This window comes from Bos mutus, chromosome 12 (assembly GCF_027580195.1).
Source record: "Bos mutus isolate GX-2022 chromosome 12, NWIPB_WYAK_1.1, whole genome shotgun sequence".
Taxonomy (NCBI): domain Eukaryota; kingdom Metazoa; phylum Chordata; class Mammalia; order Artiodactyla; family Bovidae; genus Bos; species Bos mutus.
This window is the reverse complement of record NC_091628.1, coordinates 28,238,473-28,260,071: the sequence shown is the minus strand read 5'-3', so window position 1 is coordinate 28,260,071 and position 21,599 is coordinate 28,238,473. Positions and strand designations below refer to the sequence as shown.

The 21,599-nt window shown below is 34.6% G+C and overlaps 1 protein-coding gene across 4 annotated transcripts in view; it reads left to right on the top strand.

The window, feature by feature from the left end:
* The window catches only part of PDS5B (PDS5 cohesin associated factor B), a 183,483-nt gene that overhangs the window by 104,305 nt on the left and 57,579 nt on the right, over nt 1-21,599 (top strand). For all 4 annotated transcript variants that reach the window (XM_070380439.1, XM_070380440.1, XM_070380437.1 and 1 more), the window contains exons 14-19: nt 2,461-2,542; nt 5,273-5,321; nt 7,563-7,702; nt 9,133-9,248; nt 14,358-14,463; nt 15,872-16,032. In XM_070380439.1, coding sequence (XP_070236540.1) covers nt 2,461-2,542; nt 5,273-5,321; nt 7,563-7,702; nt 9,133-9,248; nt 14,358-14,463; nt 15,872-16,032 — 654 coding nt within the window. The remainder of the gene's footprint in view (nt 1-2,460; nt 2,543-5,272; nt 5,322-7,562; nt 7,703-9,132; nt 9,249-14,357; nt 14,464-15,871; nt 16,033-21,599) is intronic.

Below are 21,599 nucleotides of genomic sequence, written 5' to 3'. Positions count from 1 at the left end.
TTATTGAAAGAGCCATATATTTTATTCTGTGATGACGTTCTTTTGGGGGAGACAAAGTGTCTTCTGTATTTTAGACTTTTTGATATGTACCCACTTTTGGGTCACTAAGTTAACTGAGTATCTTGATGATTAGAGAGGAGAACTGAGGCAGCTTGCGTGCCCTCTGATCATGCTGTGTATTCCCACCTCCTCCAAGTTGCCCAGAGCAGCTGTTATCCGTGAGAGTAAGTGGTACTATCAGGTGTCCTGGTGGTGTCTTCTCCTTCATCGATCAGACTCTCTTCTAGACAGTTCTGTACTGCTGAGTCTGACGGGTAGTTTGCCATTTGAGAGCAGAAGATTGGAGGAGAGGTTCTCGTTAACATTTGACAGGTTTCTGTAGCTCAGTGGCAGTTCTGTTTCTTTGAAATGACACAAACATGTAGTGCATTGGTGCAAATGAGGAGAAGCCGGGTGAGGGGACTAGTTGTCTACTTAAAATGTCACTTAATCAAAAAAAAAAAAGTCAACAAATGTAAGAGTATCCAGGCTCTAGTCAGATTTTTCACTTTTATTTAGTGACAGAGCTGGAATTCAGACTAATATTGAATGAATGGATGGATACTTGTCTTCCTAGTATAGTAATACTGCTTCCACTAGTACAGTTTTTTTCCCTTAAGTGCTGTTTAGAAAGGCAAAACACAAGGACACATTGTCTTTGCTGCTTAATATAATTTGATTAAAATGCTTGAGGGGGTGTCCCTCCTGATTGTTACAGTACAAATTCTTGGTATGTAATGGTCACTTTTTGACTTAAGCTGCAACTGTTATAGTTTATAATAAGGTTTAGAATTACTTAAGATTTCATCTTTAAATTAATAAACAACTATAATAGGTAAGATAATTTCTTTTTTATTTTTCTGCTTTAAGTGAAAGCAAGTTTCAAAATCCAGGGCGTTTTAGGGTTACAAGTAGTGATAAAATGTGTAGGTATGGAGAGAATTCATTGACTTTGGGGTTCAGAAGTAATTTCACAGATGACTGCTCTGTTTCTTTCAAAATTATTGTTTTAATTACATAACTGCTACTTTGCTGTGAGACTTTTTCAGTCCTCTGGATAATGTTCATTTTTCTTTTGATGTTTGCATTCTTGAAATGTGCCTGTTAAACTTTAGGGAACTTTAGTACCTTGAAAACAGTAAAGTATAGTATTTTAAGATGAAAATGCCCCAGTACTGTTGTTTTGCTAGTACCATTTATAAGGGACTACTATAAAGGAATTTGTGTCCAAATTTCTGCTAATTTATCTCCTTTTTAAAAAAATACAAAAGTACTTTTAAGACACGCTGTTGAGAATGAAAATATTAAGCAGATAATTGCTTTGTCTATCAAAAGAAAATGAATGTTTTTACATGGTTTATATATGTCTGCATTAAATTATTGTCTCAGAGCAGTGCTTTGTATTTGTGATAATGGAGTTAATAGAAAGTATGTGCTCAGTCATGTCTGACTCTCTGCGACCCTGTGGACTATAGCCCACCAGGCTCCTCTGTCGATGTAATTTTCCAGGCAAGAATCCTGGAGTGGTTGCCACTTCCTTCTCCAGGGGATCTTTCTGACCCAGGGATGGAACCTGAGTCTCTTTGGTCTCCTGCATTGACAGGCAGATTCTTTACCACTCGTGCCACCTGGGAAGCCCCAATAGAAGTATAGATAATTGAAAACAATAATGAGAAGTAGTATTTGGTTTTGGAAAATTTCTTTTTTAAAATTTTAAATATAAATGGTTCTGATATTCTATAACTCAGCATTTAAATAACATTAACTGCTCTCTGTGGTTTATATATATTTTATATATAAATATAAATTTCTTATGTAAATCTCTTTTTTAAATTTCTGCCCGAAAACAATAAAAGTGTTATGGGGACATCAAAATTTTTGCTGTGTAAGATGAATATTCACTTATATAACAATATAATTTATAAATAACTAATAAAGTATATAATATATATTATGTAAAATTATGATATTTTTCTTTCAGGAAAAAGTATCCCCATTATCTCAGAGCTCACTGTTTTCTGTCTTTTATTCCTTTTCATCCTACCTACTGCAAGATATTATTCCATTAAATATTGCTTTATTTCTCAAGTTTGTAATCACCTCAGTTAATTCCTATGCCCTTGCCTGCAAATGTGTTCCAGTTAATGAGAAATTTTCCCTATTTCTATACAAAAGGAAAAACAATCACCACGAATCCCTTTCTTTTGATATGCGCATCTCCCCAAATGTTATTATCTCTTCTATTTGACTCCTCTCTCTCTCTCCATGTATCATCAGTTGTTTAGCTCCTGTAACTTTTACCCTATCTTTGTCATCTCCTTTTATAATCTGAACTTATAGAAAAAAATAATATAGTTGGAATATCCTAGAAGGATTTTTATCCCATTTTGTTATTTAAATTTATGTGTTTATGTTTTTCAGAGCATTGAATGAAATGTGGAAGTGTCAAAATCTGCTCCGACATCAAGTAAAGGATTTGCTTGACTTAATTAAGCAACCCAAAGTACGTTATCACCATTTCTGCTATGTGTTGAACAGCTGTTTCTGGGTGGAACAATTCTGACTCTAGAACCTATGATCTCTAACTTAGAACACTGAAATTTTTAAGAAAGTTACTACATAGAAAAACTTAAATTCACTGTATCTGCAAAAGGTGATATCCAACAGGAAACAGAATGTGCTTCTGTGTACTCAGAATTAAGCCTTTTTTGGTAACTTTAAAAAAAAAAAGATGAATAACTCAGCATTATTGAAAGCATATAAAAAGTAAAATTACACTTAATGTTGCTGCACTGAAATGCTGCCATCGTCTTTGTATAGTCTTGTGGTTATAGAAAGTTTTAAAATCATGTAATTATAGTTTAGTATTTTGATATTTTTACTTACAACTAATATTATGGTAATTTTAATGTATTACCTGGTCTTCATAATTATAATTTAATGGTAGTTATTCATCCAATTGATGTTTGAGAATGTTGTATGTAGGCCTATAAAAGATACAATTCATTGAAAAATCAGTGTGTCTAGTCATTTTACATGGCATCCAGGGAAAACAGCAGTGTTATTTTTGTTTCTTTTTCAGCACATAGTTGACTCCTTCACCCTTTCCCCACAACATACACTTTCTGTTCATAGGACAGAAGTCAATAGAATGGAGTTTTTTCATCTAAGGGAGAACATCTCCAGTTTTCCTAGGTGTAAATCTTGCCATTTGCCCTAAAAATCAGTGAGCTAACAGTAGTTGTTTGAGTGGTTTATGGTGACCTCACTTTTTTCTTAACCTCTAAATCAGTAGTAGTAATAAGACATTTCTTGACCCTTGTTTGCCTGATTGAAGCTTTACAACTGAGTAGTATTTTTGTTTTATAGGCTAACAATTATCTCTTTGTTTATGACTTATTGAACATAATTTAACCTTCTGTGATTCCTGATTATGTTGAACCTACTAGAGTAAGTTTTTCCTTGTTACACAATGACTTTAAAATTATTTTAGTAATTGTGCTATTTCAGTACTTCTGTGCGAAGGAGGGAAATTGGAAAATCTCAGTTAAGTTAGTGTGTTTCAGCCAATAAACATTTGTTTTAGTCAGTGTTATAATGCAGTGTTAAGAGTGTTTCAGATAATAAGCTCTAGATAAAGTGCTCCTCTTTGTCACCTAGAGACGTATTAATTTACTACCTCTAAAGTTGCAAACATACTATTTTAGAATGTGAGATGTTCTCATTTGCATGTGTATAAAATTATTCCTGATTGAAAGCATTATTAAAGTCATAATAGCAGCCGAATAGCATTTTAAGTGTATAGGTTGTGTGTTGAGCAGTGTGATGTATGAGACTGTAATCAAGAATAGCTTTGTTGACTCTCACTCTCCCTTTAAAATTTATTTAGTGTGAGCTTCTTCTCTTTGCTTGTTGATAAAAACTTGGCAGGGTCTCATGATATTCCTGTTCAGTCTAGGAATAAAATACAGTCTCAATTCAGTTACAGTGTTTTATTCCCTTCTAGTTTGCGGTATTTTCCTTTAAATTGTCTTAAAATAATTAACATGTTATCTAAATCAAAGAGAGAATTCTCATTCTTGTGTGGTGGGGTTGAAGAAGAAACAGAATGGAGGAGGATGGTACTCTAAAGCGGCATTGTAGTGAAAGGAGAATTAAGTCTATTACTTATTTTTAAAATTTATTTTATTTTATTTTATTTTTTAACTTTACAATGTTGTATTGGTTTTGCCATGTATCAACATACTTAATACTCACTTTATGTTGAGAGTTCTAGTAGATGTTATACAGTTAAAGTTAGAAAAAAAAACCAAAGCTGTATTTAATTTTTGTCTGTTTATAATTCTGCCTATTTTATCAGGAAGACTCCTAGATATTTAATATTTTTCTTTGACTACTTCTTTATTCCTTCTGATTAAGATAATTTTATTCTTTCTTAGCAATGTAGCCCTTCTACTTATTTCATTTAACTTAACTGATTTGCTCAGTGTCTCTCAAAGTGACTTGCAGTATTGTACTTTGTTGATGATGTTTCTTTTCATTAAATAACACTAACCTGATGCAGTGAATAACTAGCATTCTTAGAAACATCATTCATACCCATAACTTTACAGAATATGTTACATGAAGCACAATGTAATGAAGACATTCATTCACTGAAATATTATACTACACTGATGCAGCATATAACTAGCCCTCTTGGAAAAATCTTTTGTACATGTTAGTGGCATCTTAATTGTCTTCATCTAGCGTCTTCCCAGTGGCTTCCTGACTTATGTATCATAATCCTCAGGCTTAAATACCTCAGTTCAATCAGAAGTATATACTTGTCAGTTTTTTGTTTGAGATAGACTACAAATGTGAAAACCAACATTTCCAGATTACTTTGTTCCCCTTTTAAACTAAGTTGTCCTGTCCTTTGAGTATACTTAAGAAAAACAAAATACCTCTGTGTCCCAAAAGGTTGATGCAGCAATCATATCTTTTTTTTTTTTTTTTTCCCTTTTGGGAGGATGACAAAACAGGATGAGGGAAGAAGTGACGAGGGTGGATTATGACTTCACTTCTTTCATTCAGTTTATCGGGGGTTTAAACATGTCTAAAGAAGGAGCATATACTGGTGGTCCTGGCGTGGGCCTAGAGTGTGAGTGGGTTATGCTTAACTTTCTGAAGAATATAATGAAGATTATTGTTAGGAGATTTTAATTTTGCATTTTTTTGTGTGATTTTTCAGACAGATGCCAGTGTCAAGGCCATATTTTCAAAAGTGATGGTTATTACAAGTAAGTTACTTCAAATATTATATGTAAAATTTAAGGTTTATTTGAGACATTTCTTTCTTTGGTAGTATAAAATATTCCTCAAAGTTCCATTTTAGGCTATGATAATATAGGAAAAGATTAAAGTTTTTTAGTTGATTTTTATTTTTTTCCTTTCCCCCAGCATACTCAGCTTTCCTTTTTTTCCCCTTATTTTCATGTATTTTGCATTCTGCACAGAATTATTTTGTGTTTTGGTATGAGCAAGAGCTAGATAAAGGTTTTATTGCATAAATTTATTTTTGAGAATTCATTCAAATTGCTATGTAAGCTTGCTGTTAAAAACTGAGCCTGTGCTTACCTATTGTTTGCTCTAATGTGAATCTCTCTGAAGCTTTAATTTCATTGTGAGTCAAAGTTTAGAATGAAGGATGTACTTAATAACTGCAAATTTCTTTTTGAAAAAAAAAGTTAATTCACTTTTTTGCTTTCAAATAAAATGTTTTCAAATAAAACATTTGTTTTATGTCAAATAAAATGTTATTTAATTGCCTTTAACAGGGAATATTAAAGGGTTGTGTAGCACGTTTCCTTTGTCCAGGGCAGGGAAAAGTAGTTTTTTTTGCAGGGCACTAGCTTTTTCTCTCACCTCAGAGATCACTGTGTACAGCATGAAGGTGGAGGGAAGATCAGGAGCACCTGGGGAAGTGCTTGCACCGAGCTTCCACTTGGCTAATGAAGAGATCTTAGGCGGATTTTTGAGATGTTAACAAATGTTCCAGTATGTATGTGGAAGTATGCTAAGACACTAAAAAGAATAGTAACCTAATTCATTGGGTATTAGACTAAGTGATAGAAACTCTGGCATGAGTAGAAATTTCACATCAAAATACCTTGTAGTCCTAAGCAGTTAAATTAGTTTTCAGTCCCTTTGGATAACTTAAAGCAAGTGATTTCATGCTATTGCTTTTAAATAAGTATTTCCCTGGTGGTTTGGCTGTGGACAGTATCCCCTAAAGGAGATAATCTCCTGTAGTCTTTCTGTTTTAACCTTGTATCCATTTTCTTCCAACAAGTACAATATTTCCCAAATTCTGCTCCAAGGGATGTTAATATCCTGAACATATTAGTCGTACCATCAGAAAAAAAAGAGTTCCAGTGGTCAAGTATGTTTGTAGAATCTTGAATTAAAGGGATTTTTTTGTTGCTGTGTTTCCCTTCCTCCTTTTCTCCTCTCTTTGCTTCCTCTCTCCCTCTCCCTTCACTTTCTTTTCATTTTGTTTCTTAGGTGATATGCTTTATTGTAGCCTTAATATGATGCTGTGGAGGGGCTGTAAAGTGACTTTTTCCAAAACTGTTGATAAACAGTACAGTAGAATTTTTGTGTTATGGAAATAGGGAAAGGTTATAGAGTCAAATAGTTGGGGGGAGGAGATTAGTTCTTACCATGTTCAGTCGTGTAGCCAAGATATAAATGGAACTTCAGAGTCATATATGAACTTGAAGACTGCATTTACTGTATTCATATTTTAAGATTCAACAGGTTTCTGTTACTTTTATTAGAGTCCATGTTTCTGTATTACCCTGTTTATTAGCAGGGTTCTACCTAGTCTGATTCTCTATTACAGTTGTGAGCAGCCAGAAAAACGATGTTATGATGGATATTTTGTTAGCTTTCATAAGTGTTTTGGTTAGTGATGTATTAGGAGAGCAGTATAAAACTAATCTTTGATTCTGTAAGAGCTCAGACTTTCTCGTGTGGTAGTGGCATATCTGGCAGTAACACCTGGACCATGTTGTTCAGCCTGTCTTGGTACCTCGCAGATGCATGTGTGCATTTTCTGTGGATGTTTTAACAGTAAACAGTGTAGAACAGGAACATAGTTTCTTCAAGGTAAATCTTACTGATCTTGATCTCTTGCTGTGAATCACAAAAGAACAATGTATGTACAAGCTCATGGGACAGTAATAAAATTGGCATTTTTCAGGTTGACATTTAAGGCCTTCAGATATTATATGGAGTTATTTAAAGTTAACCAGTTTGATCTTTCTCTGGCTAGATGGTCCTTCACAATGATTTTATTTAATGTTTGTAGGAAAAAATTTTTACTTGTGAAAATTCACTATTAAAGGATCTGTATAATTTTATCTCATTAAATTAAATGAATTTGTATGTTAGGATTCTTCATCAAAGTAAAGAATGAAAAATGTTGCTGTTTTATTATTTCAGGAAATATCTAAAATTGTATTTTAATTTAATTTAAGGAAATTTGCCAGATCCTGGTAAGGCTCAGGATTTCATGAAGAAATTCACACAAGTGTTAGAAGATGATGAGAAAATAAGAAAACAGTTAGAAGTACTTGTCAGTCCAACATGCTCCTGCAAACAGGCTGAAGGTTGTGTGGTAAGGAGAGAAATTTAAAAGAGTTAATGTTTGGTGATAAGTCACTTCAGTCGTGTCTGACTCTGTGCAGCCCTGACTCTGTGCAGACTGTAGCCTGCCAGGCTCCTCCATAATGTTTGGAGAAGCCCACAAATCCTTTTTTGTCCCCTTTTGTAAAATAATTTATGTTCATTATGTAAAATTTAGGAAATATCACAAAAATAATAATGTATTAAACTGTAATTACTCTGTGGACACAGTTGTTAATGTTATGGTGTATGTTCTTCTAAAATAAGATTATATTATACAGAGCTTTGTATATTTTACTTTTTCATTAGTCTTTTACTATATTCTTTTTAGTAGCAACATAGCACACCATTGAGTATATGTGCCATAATTTATTGAATGGTCCCCATTTGTGTTACACATTTAAATTTTTTCCCAGTCTTTGATTAATGTAAAAAATAAATAATCTTTATAGCTTAATAATTTTACACAATCTTGATTTCTTTTCTTAAGGATAAATTTGCTATTGGCCAGTATCACTGTTGGAAACACAAAACTCAAACAAAAACATTATTTTGATAGCATTTATAAAATCGGTTGCTAATCATATGAGCACTTTTTCTCCTTGGATATATTAGTCATTCTTATTTCTTTTGTAAATTTTGTGTTTTTAATCTGCCTACTTTTCTAGACTATTTGTCTTTATCTCATTGGCTCGTTAGTATGTCATGGCGTTGTGTGTTAATTAGGCTGCAGGTAGTTTTCCAACAATTGTAGCTTAGCCCTTTTCATTTGTTTATGATGCCCTTTACATATGATAGTTTTGTTATTTCACTAAGTTTGTCAGCGGTCTCTTCAAGGTTTTTGCCTTTGAAGTCTTGCTTATGAAATCCCATTGTATTGCAGGTCAATGACAATATTTACTTACGTCAGTATTATTTAATCTGTTGCCCGTGTATCTTCCTAAATTCTTCTATAAAAGATGATTCTTGGCTCTACCCCAGATTGACTAAATGAGAATCTTCACAGTGAGGCCCAGGAATCTGTAGTTTTAATACGCTCCCCTGATAATTTTGTTTGTTGAAGTTTGATATCCCAATTGGTTTTATTCTTTTGTGTTTGTTTTTATCCTTTTGGAATATCTTTGGTGTAAGATGTGAGATAGGAATCTAACTCTGCTTTTATTTTTAAAAAATGTCTATTGAGCTATTCCAGTATATTCAGTATAACAATATATTGAATAATCCTTTTCCTGTTTACTTGAAATGTTACCTTTTTCCTATACTAAATTCTTAGTCTTTTTGTATTGATTTGTTTATTCCTGCACCAATACTATACCAATAGTACTGGCACTATGTGATTTTAATTATAGTAGTTTCTTAACATTTTAATGTAATGAATTATTTAAACATACTTTTGTAATATTTTAAACATCTCCATTACAGCGTGAAATAACTAAGAAGTTGGGCAACCCCAAACAGCCTACAAATCCTTTTCTGGAAATGATCAAGTTTCTCTTGGAGAGGATAGCACCTGTGCACATAGATACTGAGTCTATCAGGTATTTAATGAAAATATTGAATTTTCATTACCATTAATTTATTCATGCTTTAGTAGTCATTATTGAGTGTCTGCTGTTTGTAAGGCACTAATCCATATAGATTTATGTATATACATAATGGCTATATACTCATCTGTGTATATATCTGTATGTATTTAGTATTTCATGTTATTTTAATTTTATGTAGTCTTTTTGGATGAGAATTTGTCAATACAAGCCTAATTTTTATCTGTTAACAGTATACTGGTTAGTTCGCTCACATAGGTTAACTGATAGAAACAAGTTGCAGTTCTACCTTCTGGAAAAGAAAATAAAGTGATTATGTTATAAAACAGCATATGATGCATTTCATAGGTATCTGAGAACTAAAAATGTTATTTTTAAGACAGCCTTCATTTAAAGTTTCAGGTTTGATATCACTTGACTTTGACATCTTGGAAAATACTTTCTTTTTATGTCTGTACTTGGTTTTGTAAAATGTGGGAAGAGCTCTTTTCTTATTTATTTATTTATGGCCATGCCATACAGCATGATACCAGGGATTGAACCCATGCCCTTTGCATTGGAGTGTGGAGCCATTCAACCACTAGACTGCCAGTGAAGTCCCCCCCCAACCCCCAACAACCTTTTTTTGTTTGTTTTAAACTTTTCCTGAAATGTTTCAACCAGTTGAAAACAGGACTACTTATAAAATATGGAAAGCATGTTCTTTTTTTAGTGAGCAGTAGTACCTTTCAGAGGTATATTAGAATCTAAAATACTACTAATGGTACACTGTCCTCAGTAAAGCCCTTTTGGGGATTTTTTTGGAGGGAGGGCGTAAGGTATAGCTCTTGGCTTGTAACCCTCTGTAGTGGAGGAGGATACTACGTTGGATGCCTGTTTTTCATTTTGGACTCGTCTTGCCTTGTTTTTTGTTTGAGGAAAGTATTCTTCAGTTTCAAAAATAAAAGGGCACAAAACGAAAACTGGAATCCTTTATATTATTACAAGGAAAAATCTGAATCAGACTGAAATTCATTAATTAAATCCAATGTCTTCTAATTTAAAACAAGGCTAGTTAGGTATTGGCAAAGCATACTTTATGCTTTTCATTAATCTTCTGTCTAGTAGTGGAATAAGAATTTTAATTAAGAGATTATATTATAGTTGCATAAAATTGATGCAGATAGTGCTCAAAGGATTAAAAGAATTTCTCTGAGAGGGTAGTATTTGACGTGAGAGGAAGAATGGGTAAGATTTTATTTCTACAAGAAATGGGAGGAGAATTCTAGGTGTTGAGTTTTATATAAGCCAAGCTAACTGGATAGGAAGGAATAAGGATATTTAGAAAATGATTGCCATCTATTTAAGTTACTCTGTGGAGAAATGTAAAAGTGTTATGAGGTGATCCTCAAAAAGCATTTGGTGTCAGATTGTGGAAAGCCTTTAGGATCTGACTTTAGAGCTTTTACTTTGTTCTTTGGTCTGTTGAGAAGCAGGAATGATTGATGATGAACAGGAGGAGGGAAATAGAAGAGAGAGCCTGCTAAGGTGTTGTTATAATTTTCTTTGGATGACGATAGTGGGATGGAAAAGGAAAGAACATATTTGAGGAAGGTTTTAAAAGAACAACCTTAGAAACGGGTCCTCTTACTGGAAATGGGGAATAAAATGGAGGAGGAGTGAGAAGTTTATGGGGTCAAATCCAGATGATGAAGAGAATAGTAGTACCTTGAAAAGAATGAAGGGAGCTGCTGAGAAAGGATATGCTTCTTGTTTGGGCATGACAATTTTTTAAAATCAAATTACAGAAAGATAAAACCATGTTATTGCAGTATTTTTGAAAGTTAAGATAAAGTTTCCAGAAGTAATGCATTTTATGAACAAAAAGACTGAGGACCAAAGCATGTCTTTGTAGGTTGGTAATACATAAGATATGTTCAGTCATAACTCATAATAACAGGTAATAGCCATTAGTGCTTATAGTGTGCACTCTTTGTTTTATGTGTTTTAACTCATTTACCTCTTTATAAGGCAAAAAATATTACTATTTCCAGTTCACAGGAAAGGGACAGTGAGCTACACTGATGTTAGAGTAACTTTCCCACTGCTGGGAAGTAGCTAATGGCATTTAAACAGAGGAAGTCTGGCTGCAGCGCCCTCTTGGTTTAACTATCACACTGCAGAAAGGTTCCACCCTCTTCCCCACCAGTAGTCATGGAGTGTCCAGTTCACCTAATTTTTCCTAGTAGTGGCTGTACCCTTTTCAGTCTTTGCCATTTTATAGGTGAATGATGTTGTTTAGTTGCTAAGTCATTTTCAACTCTTTGCAACCCTGTGGACTGCAGCATGCCAGATTTCCCTGTCCTTCACCATCTCCTGGAGCTTGCTCAAACTCATGTCCATTGAGTTGGTGATGCCATCTAACTATCTCGTGCTCTGCTGTCCCCTTCTCCTCCTGTCTTCAATCCTTCCCAGCATCAGAATCTTTCCCAGCATCAGAATCTTTCCCAGTGAGTCAGCTTTTTGCATCAGATTGCCAAAGATCAGCTTCAGCTTCAGTCTTTCCAATGAATATTCAGGGTTGATTTCTTTTAGGATTTACTGGTTTGATCTCCTTGCTGACCAAGGGACTCAAGAGTCTTCTCCAACACCACAATTCGAAAGCATCAGTTCTTCGGCACTCAGCCTTCTTTATGGTTCAGCTCTTGCATTCGTACATGACTACTGGAAAAACCACCATAGCTTTGACAACAGACCTTTGTTGGCAAATTGATGTCTCTGCTTTTTAAAACACTGTCTAGGTTTGTCATAACTTTCCAAGGAGCAAGTGTCTTAATTTTATGGCTGCAGTGAATGATGGCACTGTTTAAAAGTTGAATGTTTTTTCCCCATATGTTTCTTGGCTAATTGCTTTTCTTCTTATTTTTCTGTAAGTGGCTTAGAGAAATTGTCATTTTTTATTGATTATATGAATGCTTTATGAAATAAGGCTATTAACACAGTTTGATTGCCTTTTAAATTTGTGCTTGACATTAATAAATACTAAATTACATGATTTGTCTCCTTTATTTCTTTCTGCCATTGTATTAGGTGGCTATGTTTTTTACATTTAGGTTTTAATTGTTCTGGAATCCATTTCCTTGTAAGGTGGAGATAAGATATCCATCCTTTTTTAAAAGCCTAGTAGCTAGTTGTATCAAACCATTTATTGAAAAATTGGTTCCTTCCTATTTGATTTGAGACATTCCCTTATTGTAGGATAAATTCTTAACAATATTTAGGGTCTTACTGGACTTTTTCCCTTTGTTTCTTTGTATTTTAAGGCTTTTATGATAAATTTTTAAATTTCATTTAGAAAGTTCTTTCATCCCTCCTCCCTTAATATTTACTAGCTGTTCTCAAACATTACTTAATGTTTCCAGATGAGTTATAGAATGCATGTGTTGAATCTTATCCCACACCAAGTTGTGTTCCTGTAAGATATTTTTAGATACAGTGGCAAATGCTATTCGTGTAATACTGTTTCCATCTTACGAAAATACTTGTCTTGATTTTTTAAAATCTCTTTGCTCCCTTTAATAATTTTAGAAGTTATATACAGATTCTGTGCATTTAAAACTTTTTATTCCTAGTTTTTATACATTTTGACTTGTCATTATAAATAGATTTCCTCCACCCCTCACCCCCCTGTGTTTTTAAGGTGGCTTTGGCTAATACAGAATAGCTCTGTCGATTTTTAGTGTTGTTGGCGTCACCTCACTGAACTCTTGGTGTTTTGTAATAGTTTCTCAGTTGATTCTCTTTGATTCTCCAGGTTGGTGCTTTTTATCACTGGCTCTGACTCTGTGGTTACTAGCTCAGTTGTACATGACGTAGCAACTAAACAAGAGCAGCGCCACCCCTACGGGAATGCCTTTCCTCACTGCTCTTGCTAACCAGCCTCACTTGTCCTGGCCTTCTCTCCAGTCCTTATTGTTGCCTGATTATCTTTTTTAATGTATTTATTCACTTATTTTGGCCTTTGGCCTCCCCTTACTAGACAGAGAGCTTCCTGCTCTTAGTCATGGAAGAAAGAAATGAATTTCATTTTGGATATATGGCATTTTTCATTCCTTTGGTACGTTTAGGTAAAGAAAACCTTGGAACTGATGAATATTTGGGAAGAGAATTCAGGCTGAAGATTTTTATTTGGAGTAGTTGGAGCTATGAGAAATAGTTAAGGAGGAAAAATGGGCAGAACAGGACAGAAAACATCCTCAGTGATTTTAACTGTTAAGGGAATGATTAATTTAAGAGGATATTGCAAGGAAAACAGATGTATTTGACTCATATCTTGACCTTAGATTTGAGTACATATTTTTGTAGAAACATAAATCTACTAAGCATTTTAAAAAACATTAAATAATTGAATTTTCTTGTATTTTGGTTTATATTAGGTCTCTGACTTGATATTTGTTAACTTGTTTTTTGTAGTAAAAACAAAATGAGTATTTTGGATAATTGACAGTGTGTTTCAAATGATTATTTTAAAGTCACTTAAGCTTGTTTTTAGAAGAAAACTTTAAAATATTGTATTTCCTTTGTGATCTGTTCCATCTATTCTAGTGAGGATTTATTGTATGTTTGTTGTATGACATTTTTACACCTGTCAGAAGCAGTCCTTTCTGGCTTTCATAACAGTGCCGGACACAATAATATTTGCTAGGTTGTTTGAAAGTGCTTTATGTTACCATTTATCCTTTATTTCCATATATGTTGTTCTACATATTGGAGCCATAATGAACGTTAGATAATTGGAAAACATCTCTTAGGATTCACATGTTTGGACCTGAACTTCACACAGCAAATACAAGAATAAAAATACAGCGTTAATAAACAGCAAGTCAGATAACATTTTAACCTCATTTGAATGGACACAGGGAAATACAATTTCAAAAAGAAGCATCTCGAAATACTTATTACAGCTTTTTGTTTTGCCATAATGGTTGGGAAACAGCTGTATCAAATTTGTGTGTGGTTTAGTTCTGGTCTGTATAGAAAATACTCGGGATTATTTTTCTTAAACATTGCCAATAAAAAAAGAGTTGAAAAAATGGAAAAAAAATTTTTTTTGTCATACTTTAGTGCTCTTATAAAGCAAGTGAACAAATCAATAGATGGAACAGCAGATGATGAAGATGAGGGTGTTCCAACTGATCAAGCCATCAGGGCCGGTCTTGAACTACTTAAGGTAAATATGCTTACATTGAAATTTAGGCACTTAAGTGCTTAATGAGATAACTGTTACATATATAGTTTGTACATTTTAGTCTTGAGATTTGCTTTTCTAGATTAATAGAATCTAAAGTAAAATTTTCTTAATCACTTTTAGGTAATTTTGAAATTATGTATTCTAACATTGTAAGCTAAATATTAATATTTTTATGTTTAAATTATATAATATAGCCTAGTGTTAATTATATTAAGGATTATAATTTGAAGGTTTCATTAGTGTGCAAAGAACTTGCTAACTCTACCACAGAAAGCACCAAAATTTTAAAGTCCATTTTATATGTTATTTCGTTAGCTAAAATATACCATTGCCTTTTACTTATTACAAAAATATCAGTTAATTGTTGATAACTTAGAGCATATAAAGTCATAAAGAAGAAAACATTGAGAAGCCTATCATTCATAAATATTTCTTTTGTTTCCTTTTAATCTATAGAAAAATATACTCTTTGGTACAGTTGAAATGAGACTGAATATACAATTTTATATCTTCATTTTTCCCATAATAAATTATTAACATTTTCTCAGTGTTTTTTAAGACAGTGTTTTTAAGAGTGTCATAAAGCAGGTCTGATTTTTTTTTACTGTAATTTATTAGATAGTTGCTCTAAGTTAATTGCTTTTGCTTCCTCATGTGTAATGGAGGTAGAAATAATACTTATCTCACAGGGATTAAATTAAATCATGTACTTAATGTCTTAGCAGATATTTATTTTGAAAGTGTGATTGTAATGGAGGGTCTAATTTGATTTCCTTCAGATTGCTATACCCAGTTTTACTAGGTCTGTTTATTAAAAATTTCATCCATTTTCAGTTATTTTCTGTTGTCTTTATAATCTATTATACTCTACCTTAAATGTGGTAAAGTCTATTTATTGCTTTATTTTTTCTTTAGTCCTATGTTGGTGTGATTATTGTAACCTTATAATTTCTTTTACTGTTTGATATTTTACCCTCTTCCTTAGATTACTTTTTTCCAAAAATGTTATTATCTTCTTCTAATGACCTATATTTAGAATAATAGAGGTATTTTGTTAAATTCTCTTCTCATTTTCCTTTTCTCCTACCTTGAGTTTCTTCCACCCCTCCTCCCCAAACATTAACCAAATCCAGATTATTTTGAGAATTATGTTAGTGTGTTGTTTAATTTTGAAGATAGTTCTTTCTTTAGATTGTACAGTCTTCCTACACAAGAATGTTTCTGTTATATATTTGAGTAAGTCTTAAATTTTACTTACAGTGCTCTCTTTTATTTTTAGCATAATTACTTGTGTTTTTACTTTGATTTGTAACATTTCTAGTGTGTAACATTTTGGATTTATAAAGATGAAAAGGATTTATAGATCATTTTTATGATCATTTTTTAGGTACTCTCATTTACACATCCAATCTCATTTCATTCTGCTGAAACATTTGAGTCTCTCCTGGCTTGTCTGAAAATGGATGATGAAAAAGTAGCAGAAGCTGCACTTCAAATTTTCAAAAACACAGGAGGCAAAATTGAAGAGGATTTCCCACACATCAGATCGTGAGTTGAGTTTTTTTCTGATAAATATTCTAGAAAATAAAAAATAACTTGCTGTTTCTTGATTTACATAATAGTTGGAGTCAATTTTAAGTTTTGAGGAAATAATGTCTGAGTTTTATCTTAAGTCTAAACTATTTAGAGTCTTTATTTCCTTGGAGAAGGCATTGATTGGTATTTTAGAAGATTCATAAAAATGTAAGATGACCATGGCATTTCCTTTTGAAGCATCAATTTTGTTTGAAGATTTTAATGAAAACAGTTTTTTATAGCAAAAGAGTTCCTTGGCATATTATGCCATAGGGTAAACAATGCGAATTTAAGGTCCAGTGAGAAACTCCAGAGGAATTTCAGCAGGATTGTCCATAGCACTTTACTTTCTTCTTATTATGAGTATTGAATTGAAAATTTTCAGAAGTATTGTTTTACTTGACACAGGGAAGCAGAGAAGCATGGAATAATCATCCTAACAGCAATATATTTTCTGTGTGTGTTTGTGTGTTTTAGTATTTCCAAAATTTGGAAATTATGCTGTTATCCTGGAGATCTCTAATAGTGGTTGATTATGGTTCAGGATTCTATAATAGCTCAGAAGGAATACATCTTCATTCCTTATGAATCCCTCCTTGCTTCTGTGTGTTCATCTCTCCATCCTGTTCCTGGGGAGCATAGCTGGTAGTTGGTCCTGATACTGCCCTAGTCACTGGTGACTGGTTTCACCTGTAGCTCATTGCTTCTGGTCTAGTTAGTAGTGGTTGGGGTACTGTGTTTCTTCATGTTGAAGTTGACTATGGCTCTTTTCTTCAGAGAGAGACTTGGACAAAGCTAGCATTTTAGAGGCTCAGGTATAGGTTTTGTTATCCCTTTCTATTCACATGAGCTTAATCAGTTCTAGAAACTATTGATACATAGGAAAAGAGCATTATTTAAATGATAATTGAAACACCCAGAATATTGTAACAGTATATTTTGGCAAAGGCAAGAAACTATTTTTTGTAACTGGCTTCTTAATTTTTAAGGGAGCCTGGAGAACGTGAATTTTCCTTGTAATGGAACTGTGACTTTCCAGTACAGATCAGAGATCAGAGTTTGGAGATACATGTATACACACACACTAAACGTATAAACTATCAGATCAGATCAGTCGCTCAGTCGTGTCCGACTCTTTGCGACCCCATGAATCGCAGCACGCCAGGCCTCCCTGTCCGACTCCCGGAGTTCACTGAGACTCACGTCCATCGAGTCAGTGATGCCATCCAGCCATCTCATCCTCTGTCGTCCCCTTCTCCTCCTGCCCCCAATCCCTCCCAGCATCAGAGTCTTTTCCAATGAGTCAACTCTTCGCATGAGGTGGCCAAAGCACTGGAGTTTCAGCTTTAGCATCATTCCTTCCTAAGAAATCCCAGGGCTGTTCTCCTTCGAAATGGACTGGTTGGATCTCCTTGCAGTCCAAGGGACTCTCAAGAGTCTTCTCCAACACCATAGTTCAGAAGCATCAATTTTTCGGCGCTCAGCCTTTTTCACAGTCCAACTCTCACATCTATACCTGACCACAGGAAAAACCATAGCCTTGACTAGACGGACCTTTGTTGGCAAAGTAATGTCTCTGCTTTTGAATATGCTATCTAGGTTGGTCATAACCTTCCTTCCAAGGAGTAAGCGTCTTTTAATCTCATGGCTGCAGTCACCATCTGCAGTGATTTTGGAACCCAGAAAAATAAAGTCTGACACTGTTTCCACTGTTTCCCCATCTATTGCCCATGAAGTGATGGGACTGGATGCCATGATCTTCGTTTTCTGAATGTTGAGCTTTAAGCCAACTTTTTCACTCTCCACTTTCACTTTCATCAAGAGGCTTTTGAGTTCCTCTTCACTTTCTGCCATAAGGGTGGTGTCATCTGCATATCTGAGGTTATTGATATTTCTCCCGGCAATCTTGATTCCAGCTTGTGTTTCTTCCAGTCCAGTGTTTCTCATGATGTACTCTGCATATAAGTTAAATAAGCAGGGTAACAATATACAGGCTTGATGTACTCCTTTTCCTATTTGGAACCAGTCTGTTCTTCCATGTCCAGTTCTAACTGTTGCTTCCTGACCTGCATACAGATTTCTCAAGAGGCAGGTCAGGTGGTCTGGTATTCCCATCTCTTTCAGAATTTCTCACAGTTTATTGTGATCCACACAGTCAAAGGCTTTGGCATAGTCAATAAAGCAGAAATAGATGTTTTTCTGGAACTCTCTTGCTTTTTCCATGATCCAGCGGATGTTGGCAATTTGATCTCTGGTTCCTCTGCCTTTTCTAAAACCAGCTTGAACATCAGGAAGTTCACGGTTCACATATTGCTGAAGCCTGGCTTGGAGAATTTTGAGCATTACTTTACTAGCGTGTGAGATGAGTGCAGTTGTGCGGTAGTTTGAGCATTCTTTGGCATTGCCTTTCTTTGGGATTGGAATGAAAACTGACCTTTTCCAGTCCTGTGGCCACTGCTGAGTTTTCCAAATTTGCTGGCATATTCAGTGCAGCACTTTCACAGCATCATCTTTCAGGATTTGGAATAGCTCAACTGGAATTCCATCACCTCCACTAGCTTTGTTCATAGTGATGCTTTCTAAGGCCCACTTGACTTCACATTCCAGGATGTTGGCTCTAGATGAGTGATCGCACCATCGTGATTATCTGGGTCGTGAAGATCTTTTTTGTACAGTTCTTCTGTGTATTCTTGCCACCCCTTCTTAATATCTTCTGCTTCTGTTAGGTCCATACCATTTCTGTCCTTTATCGAGCCCATCTTTGCGTGAAATGTTCCCTTGGTATCTCTAATTTTCTTGAAGAGATCTCTAGTCTTTCCCATTCTGTTGTTTTCCTCTATTACTTTGCACTGATCACTGAGGATGGCTTTCTTATCTCTCCTTGCTATTCTCTGGAACTCTGCATTCAAATGGGTATATCTTTCCTTTTCTCCTTTGCTTTTGGCTTCTTTTCTTTTCAGAGCTATTTGTAAGGGTTCTCAGACAGCCATTTTGCTTTTTTGCATTTCTTTTTCTTGGGGAGGGTCTTGTTCCCTGTCTCCTGTACATTGTCACAAACCTCCATCCATAGTTCATCAGGCATTCTGTCGATCAGTTCTAGTCCCTTAAATCTATTTCTCACTTCCATTGTACAATAATAAGGGGTTTGATTTAGGTCATACCTGAGAGGTCTAGTGATTTTCCTACTTTCTTCAGTTTAAGTCTGAATTTGGCAATAAGAAGTTCATCATCTGAGCCACAGTCAGCTCCCGGTCTTGTTTTTGCTGACTGACCTTCTGCATCTTTGGTTGCAAAGAGTATAATCAATATGATTTTGGTTTTGACCATCTGGTGATGTCCATGTGTAGGGTCTTCTCTTGTGTTGTTGGAAGAGGGTGTTTGCTATGACTTGTCCCTTACCACCTCCCAAAACCTGCCCAGGTTCATGTCCATTGTATCGGTGATGCAGTCGGGGAACCTTATTTTTCTGTAGCAGAACTAAAGGAAAAACTTTGTGGTCGTACCTTTTTTCTCTGGTTTTAATAGGGGTAAAGCTTTTGGGTGAGGTAAGGCTTAGAGTTGTGAATCAAATGTCTTATTACCGACTTTACAGGAAAAGAAAAAAGTAAGTGCTGATCTACTAAACTAAAATGATGGTGAATTATGGGTTCCATTCTGTCTCAGTAAGTCTCTCAGGAATCTGGCTCACTCGAGAATAGTTAGATGTGCCAACACTGACGGTCCCCTCTAGCATAGGATACAGTCATAGTCCAAGTGAAGCTGGTTCTCAATTGGAGGAGCTTAAGCAGACTTGGAGGAGAAATTAAACAGAAATAAAGGACTCACTACCTTTATTCCCGCCTTCCTTCTCCATGCTACTTATCCACTTGATTAAGCAAGTGTAGTTTCAGGTGGGAGTTCTGCTGTTAATTTTTTGAAAGAAGTGTCCAATGTTCAGTCATCAGGAAGACACCATCTACATTTTTGTTTAAATGGCAGAGCCAAAGAGAATTTCTTTTATTTAAAGATGAATTAACAGAATACAGATAAATAGACAAACATGGATCCTTTGAGGATATTTTAGTGTTCAAAAGATAGGTGATTAACACTAGGAAGAATGAAATTCTTGTTGGATAAAAGAGAATTTTAGACATATCTTCTAAGCTGCCAAGAAAATTAAGCAGCAAATGACATCTCGGAAAAAGGAACAAAAATAATATAGCATAAAAAGAGAAATGACAGAACTAAGGATAAAGAGGAGCAGGAACATATTTCTGTTATAGAATGAAATTTATTATAAACAGCAAGGAGCAGAGTAAACAGTATTGAAAATAATCAGGAAGGTGTCTGTTGAACTTAAGGAAACTGCATAGAACATGGGTATAGTGGGGAAAGAAAGAAATGCAGTTAAGGAATTGCAGTTGATGGAAAGTCATGATTGGTTTCTGTGGAGAAGACAACAGTATAATGGAAAGTGGAAAATTTTTAAAAATAATAGTAATGAATAATAATAATAATGAATGAAAACATGAATCTGGAAATGAAGAGTACTCATGTTTTAGGAAGGTATTGATAGCTTACTGTGAATGGTGTCGGATTTGTGATCTCCAAAGAAGATTTAACTTTGGTACCAGGGACCAGGCTTGATCACTCAAGAGCTTCTGTGCAGCAGAGTTGTATTAAAGTGAAAAAGGACAGAGAAAGCTTCTGACATACTCATCAGAAGGGGGACAGAGAGTGCCCCCCCCCCAATAGTCTTACCAAGGCCTCATATACTTTTCCCAGACCCACTCCCACAACATATATCTTAAATTAGCAAGATTAGAACTAACAATAGAAAGGTCTTAAGAGACCCACTCCCATAACATACACATCTCAAGGTAACAAGAAAAGTCAGAAGGTTCCTGTTAAGAAGGACAAACATATTCTCAGGCAAGATACATTGTTATATTGAGTGAGACAAAGCAGTTCTTCTTATTGAAAGCCCTAGAACCCTTTCTCCTTCTCGAGCCCTAGAACCCTTTGTCCTTCTCGAGGACTCTGGACCTCTTCCTCACTGATAGTCCTGGACTCCTTATCAACCTGTCTCAGGATTAGCTCTCTCAATATCCTAATGAAATTTACTGAATTTTCAGAGATTATGGAAGTGATTTCATAAACATCAAGGAAAAAAAAAAAAAAAGGGTAAATCCTGCACAGCAAGAACAGTAATGGGGCTGACATTTCTTTTCAACCACGTAAGATTTCCACAGTTAATGATTCAACAGTTAGGAAGTTTTGATCAGAAAATGAATGTAACTAAAGTTTTTCCTAATTAGCTAAGTTGTGCTAAGGGCAAATGAAGGATTTTCTTTAGAATTCAAGGATTTAGAAAATGTGTTATCCCCTTTTTATTGTGAGGTCACTCTTTCTACCAAGTTGTGTGCCCTTTTCCCTTTGCATTCACTTTTGCTTATGCCTTTAAATCAAACTTTTTGTTTTCTTATTTGCATATCTGATTGTCTTTTCTCATTTTAATTTCAGTATTCAAGTTTTAGGTGTGGCTATATCTATGTTTTAGA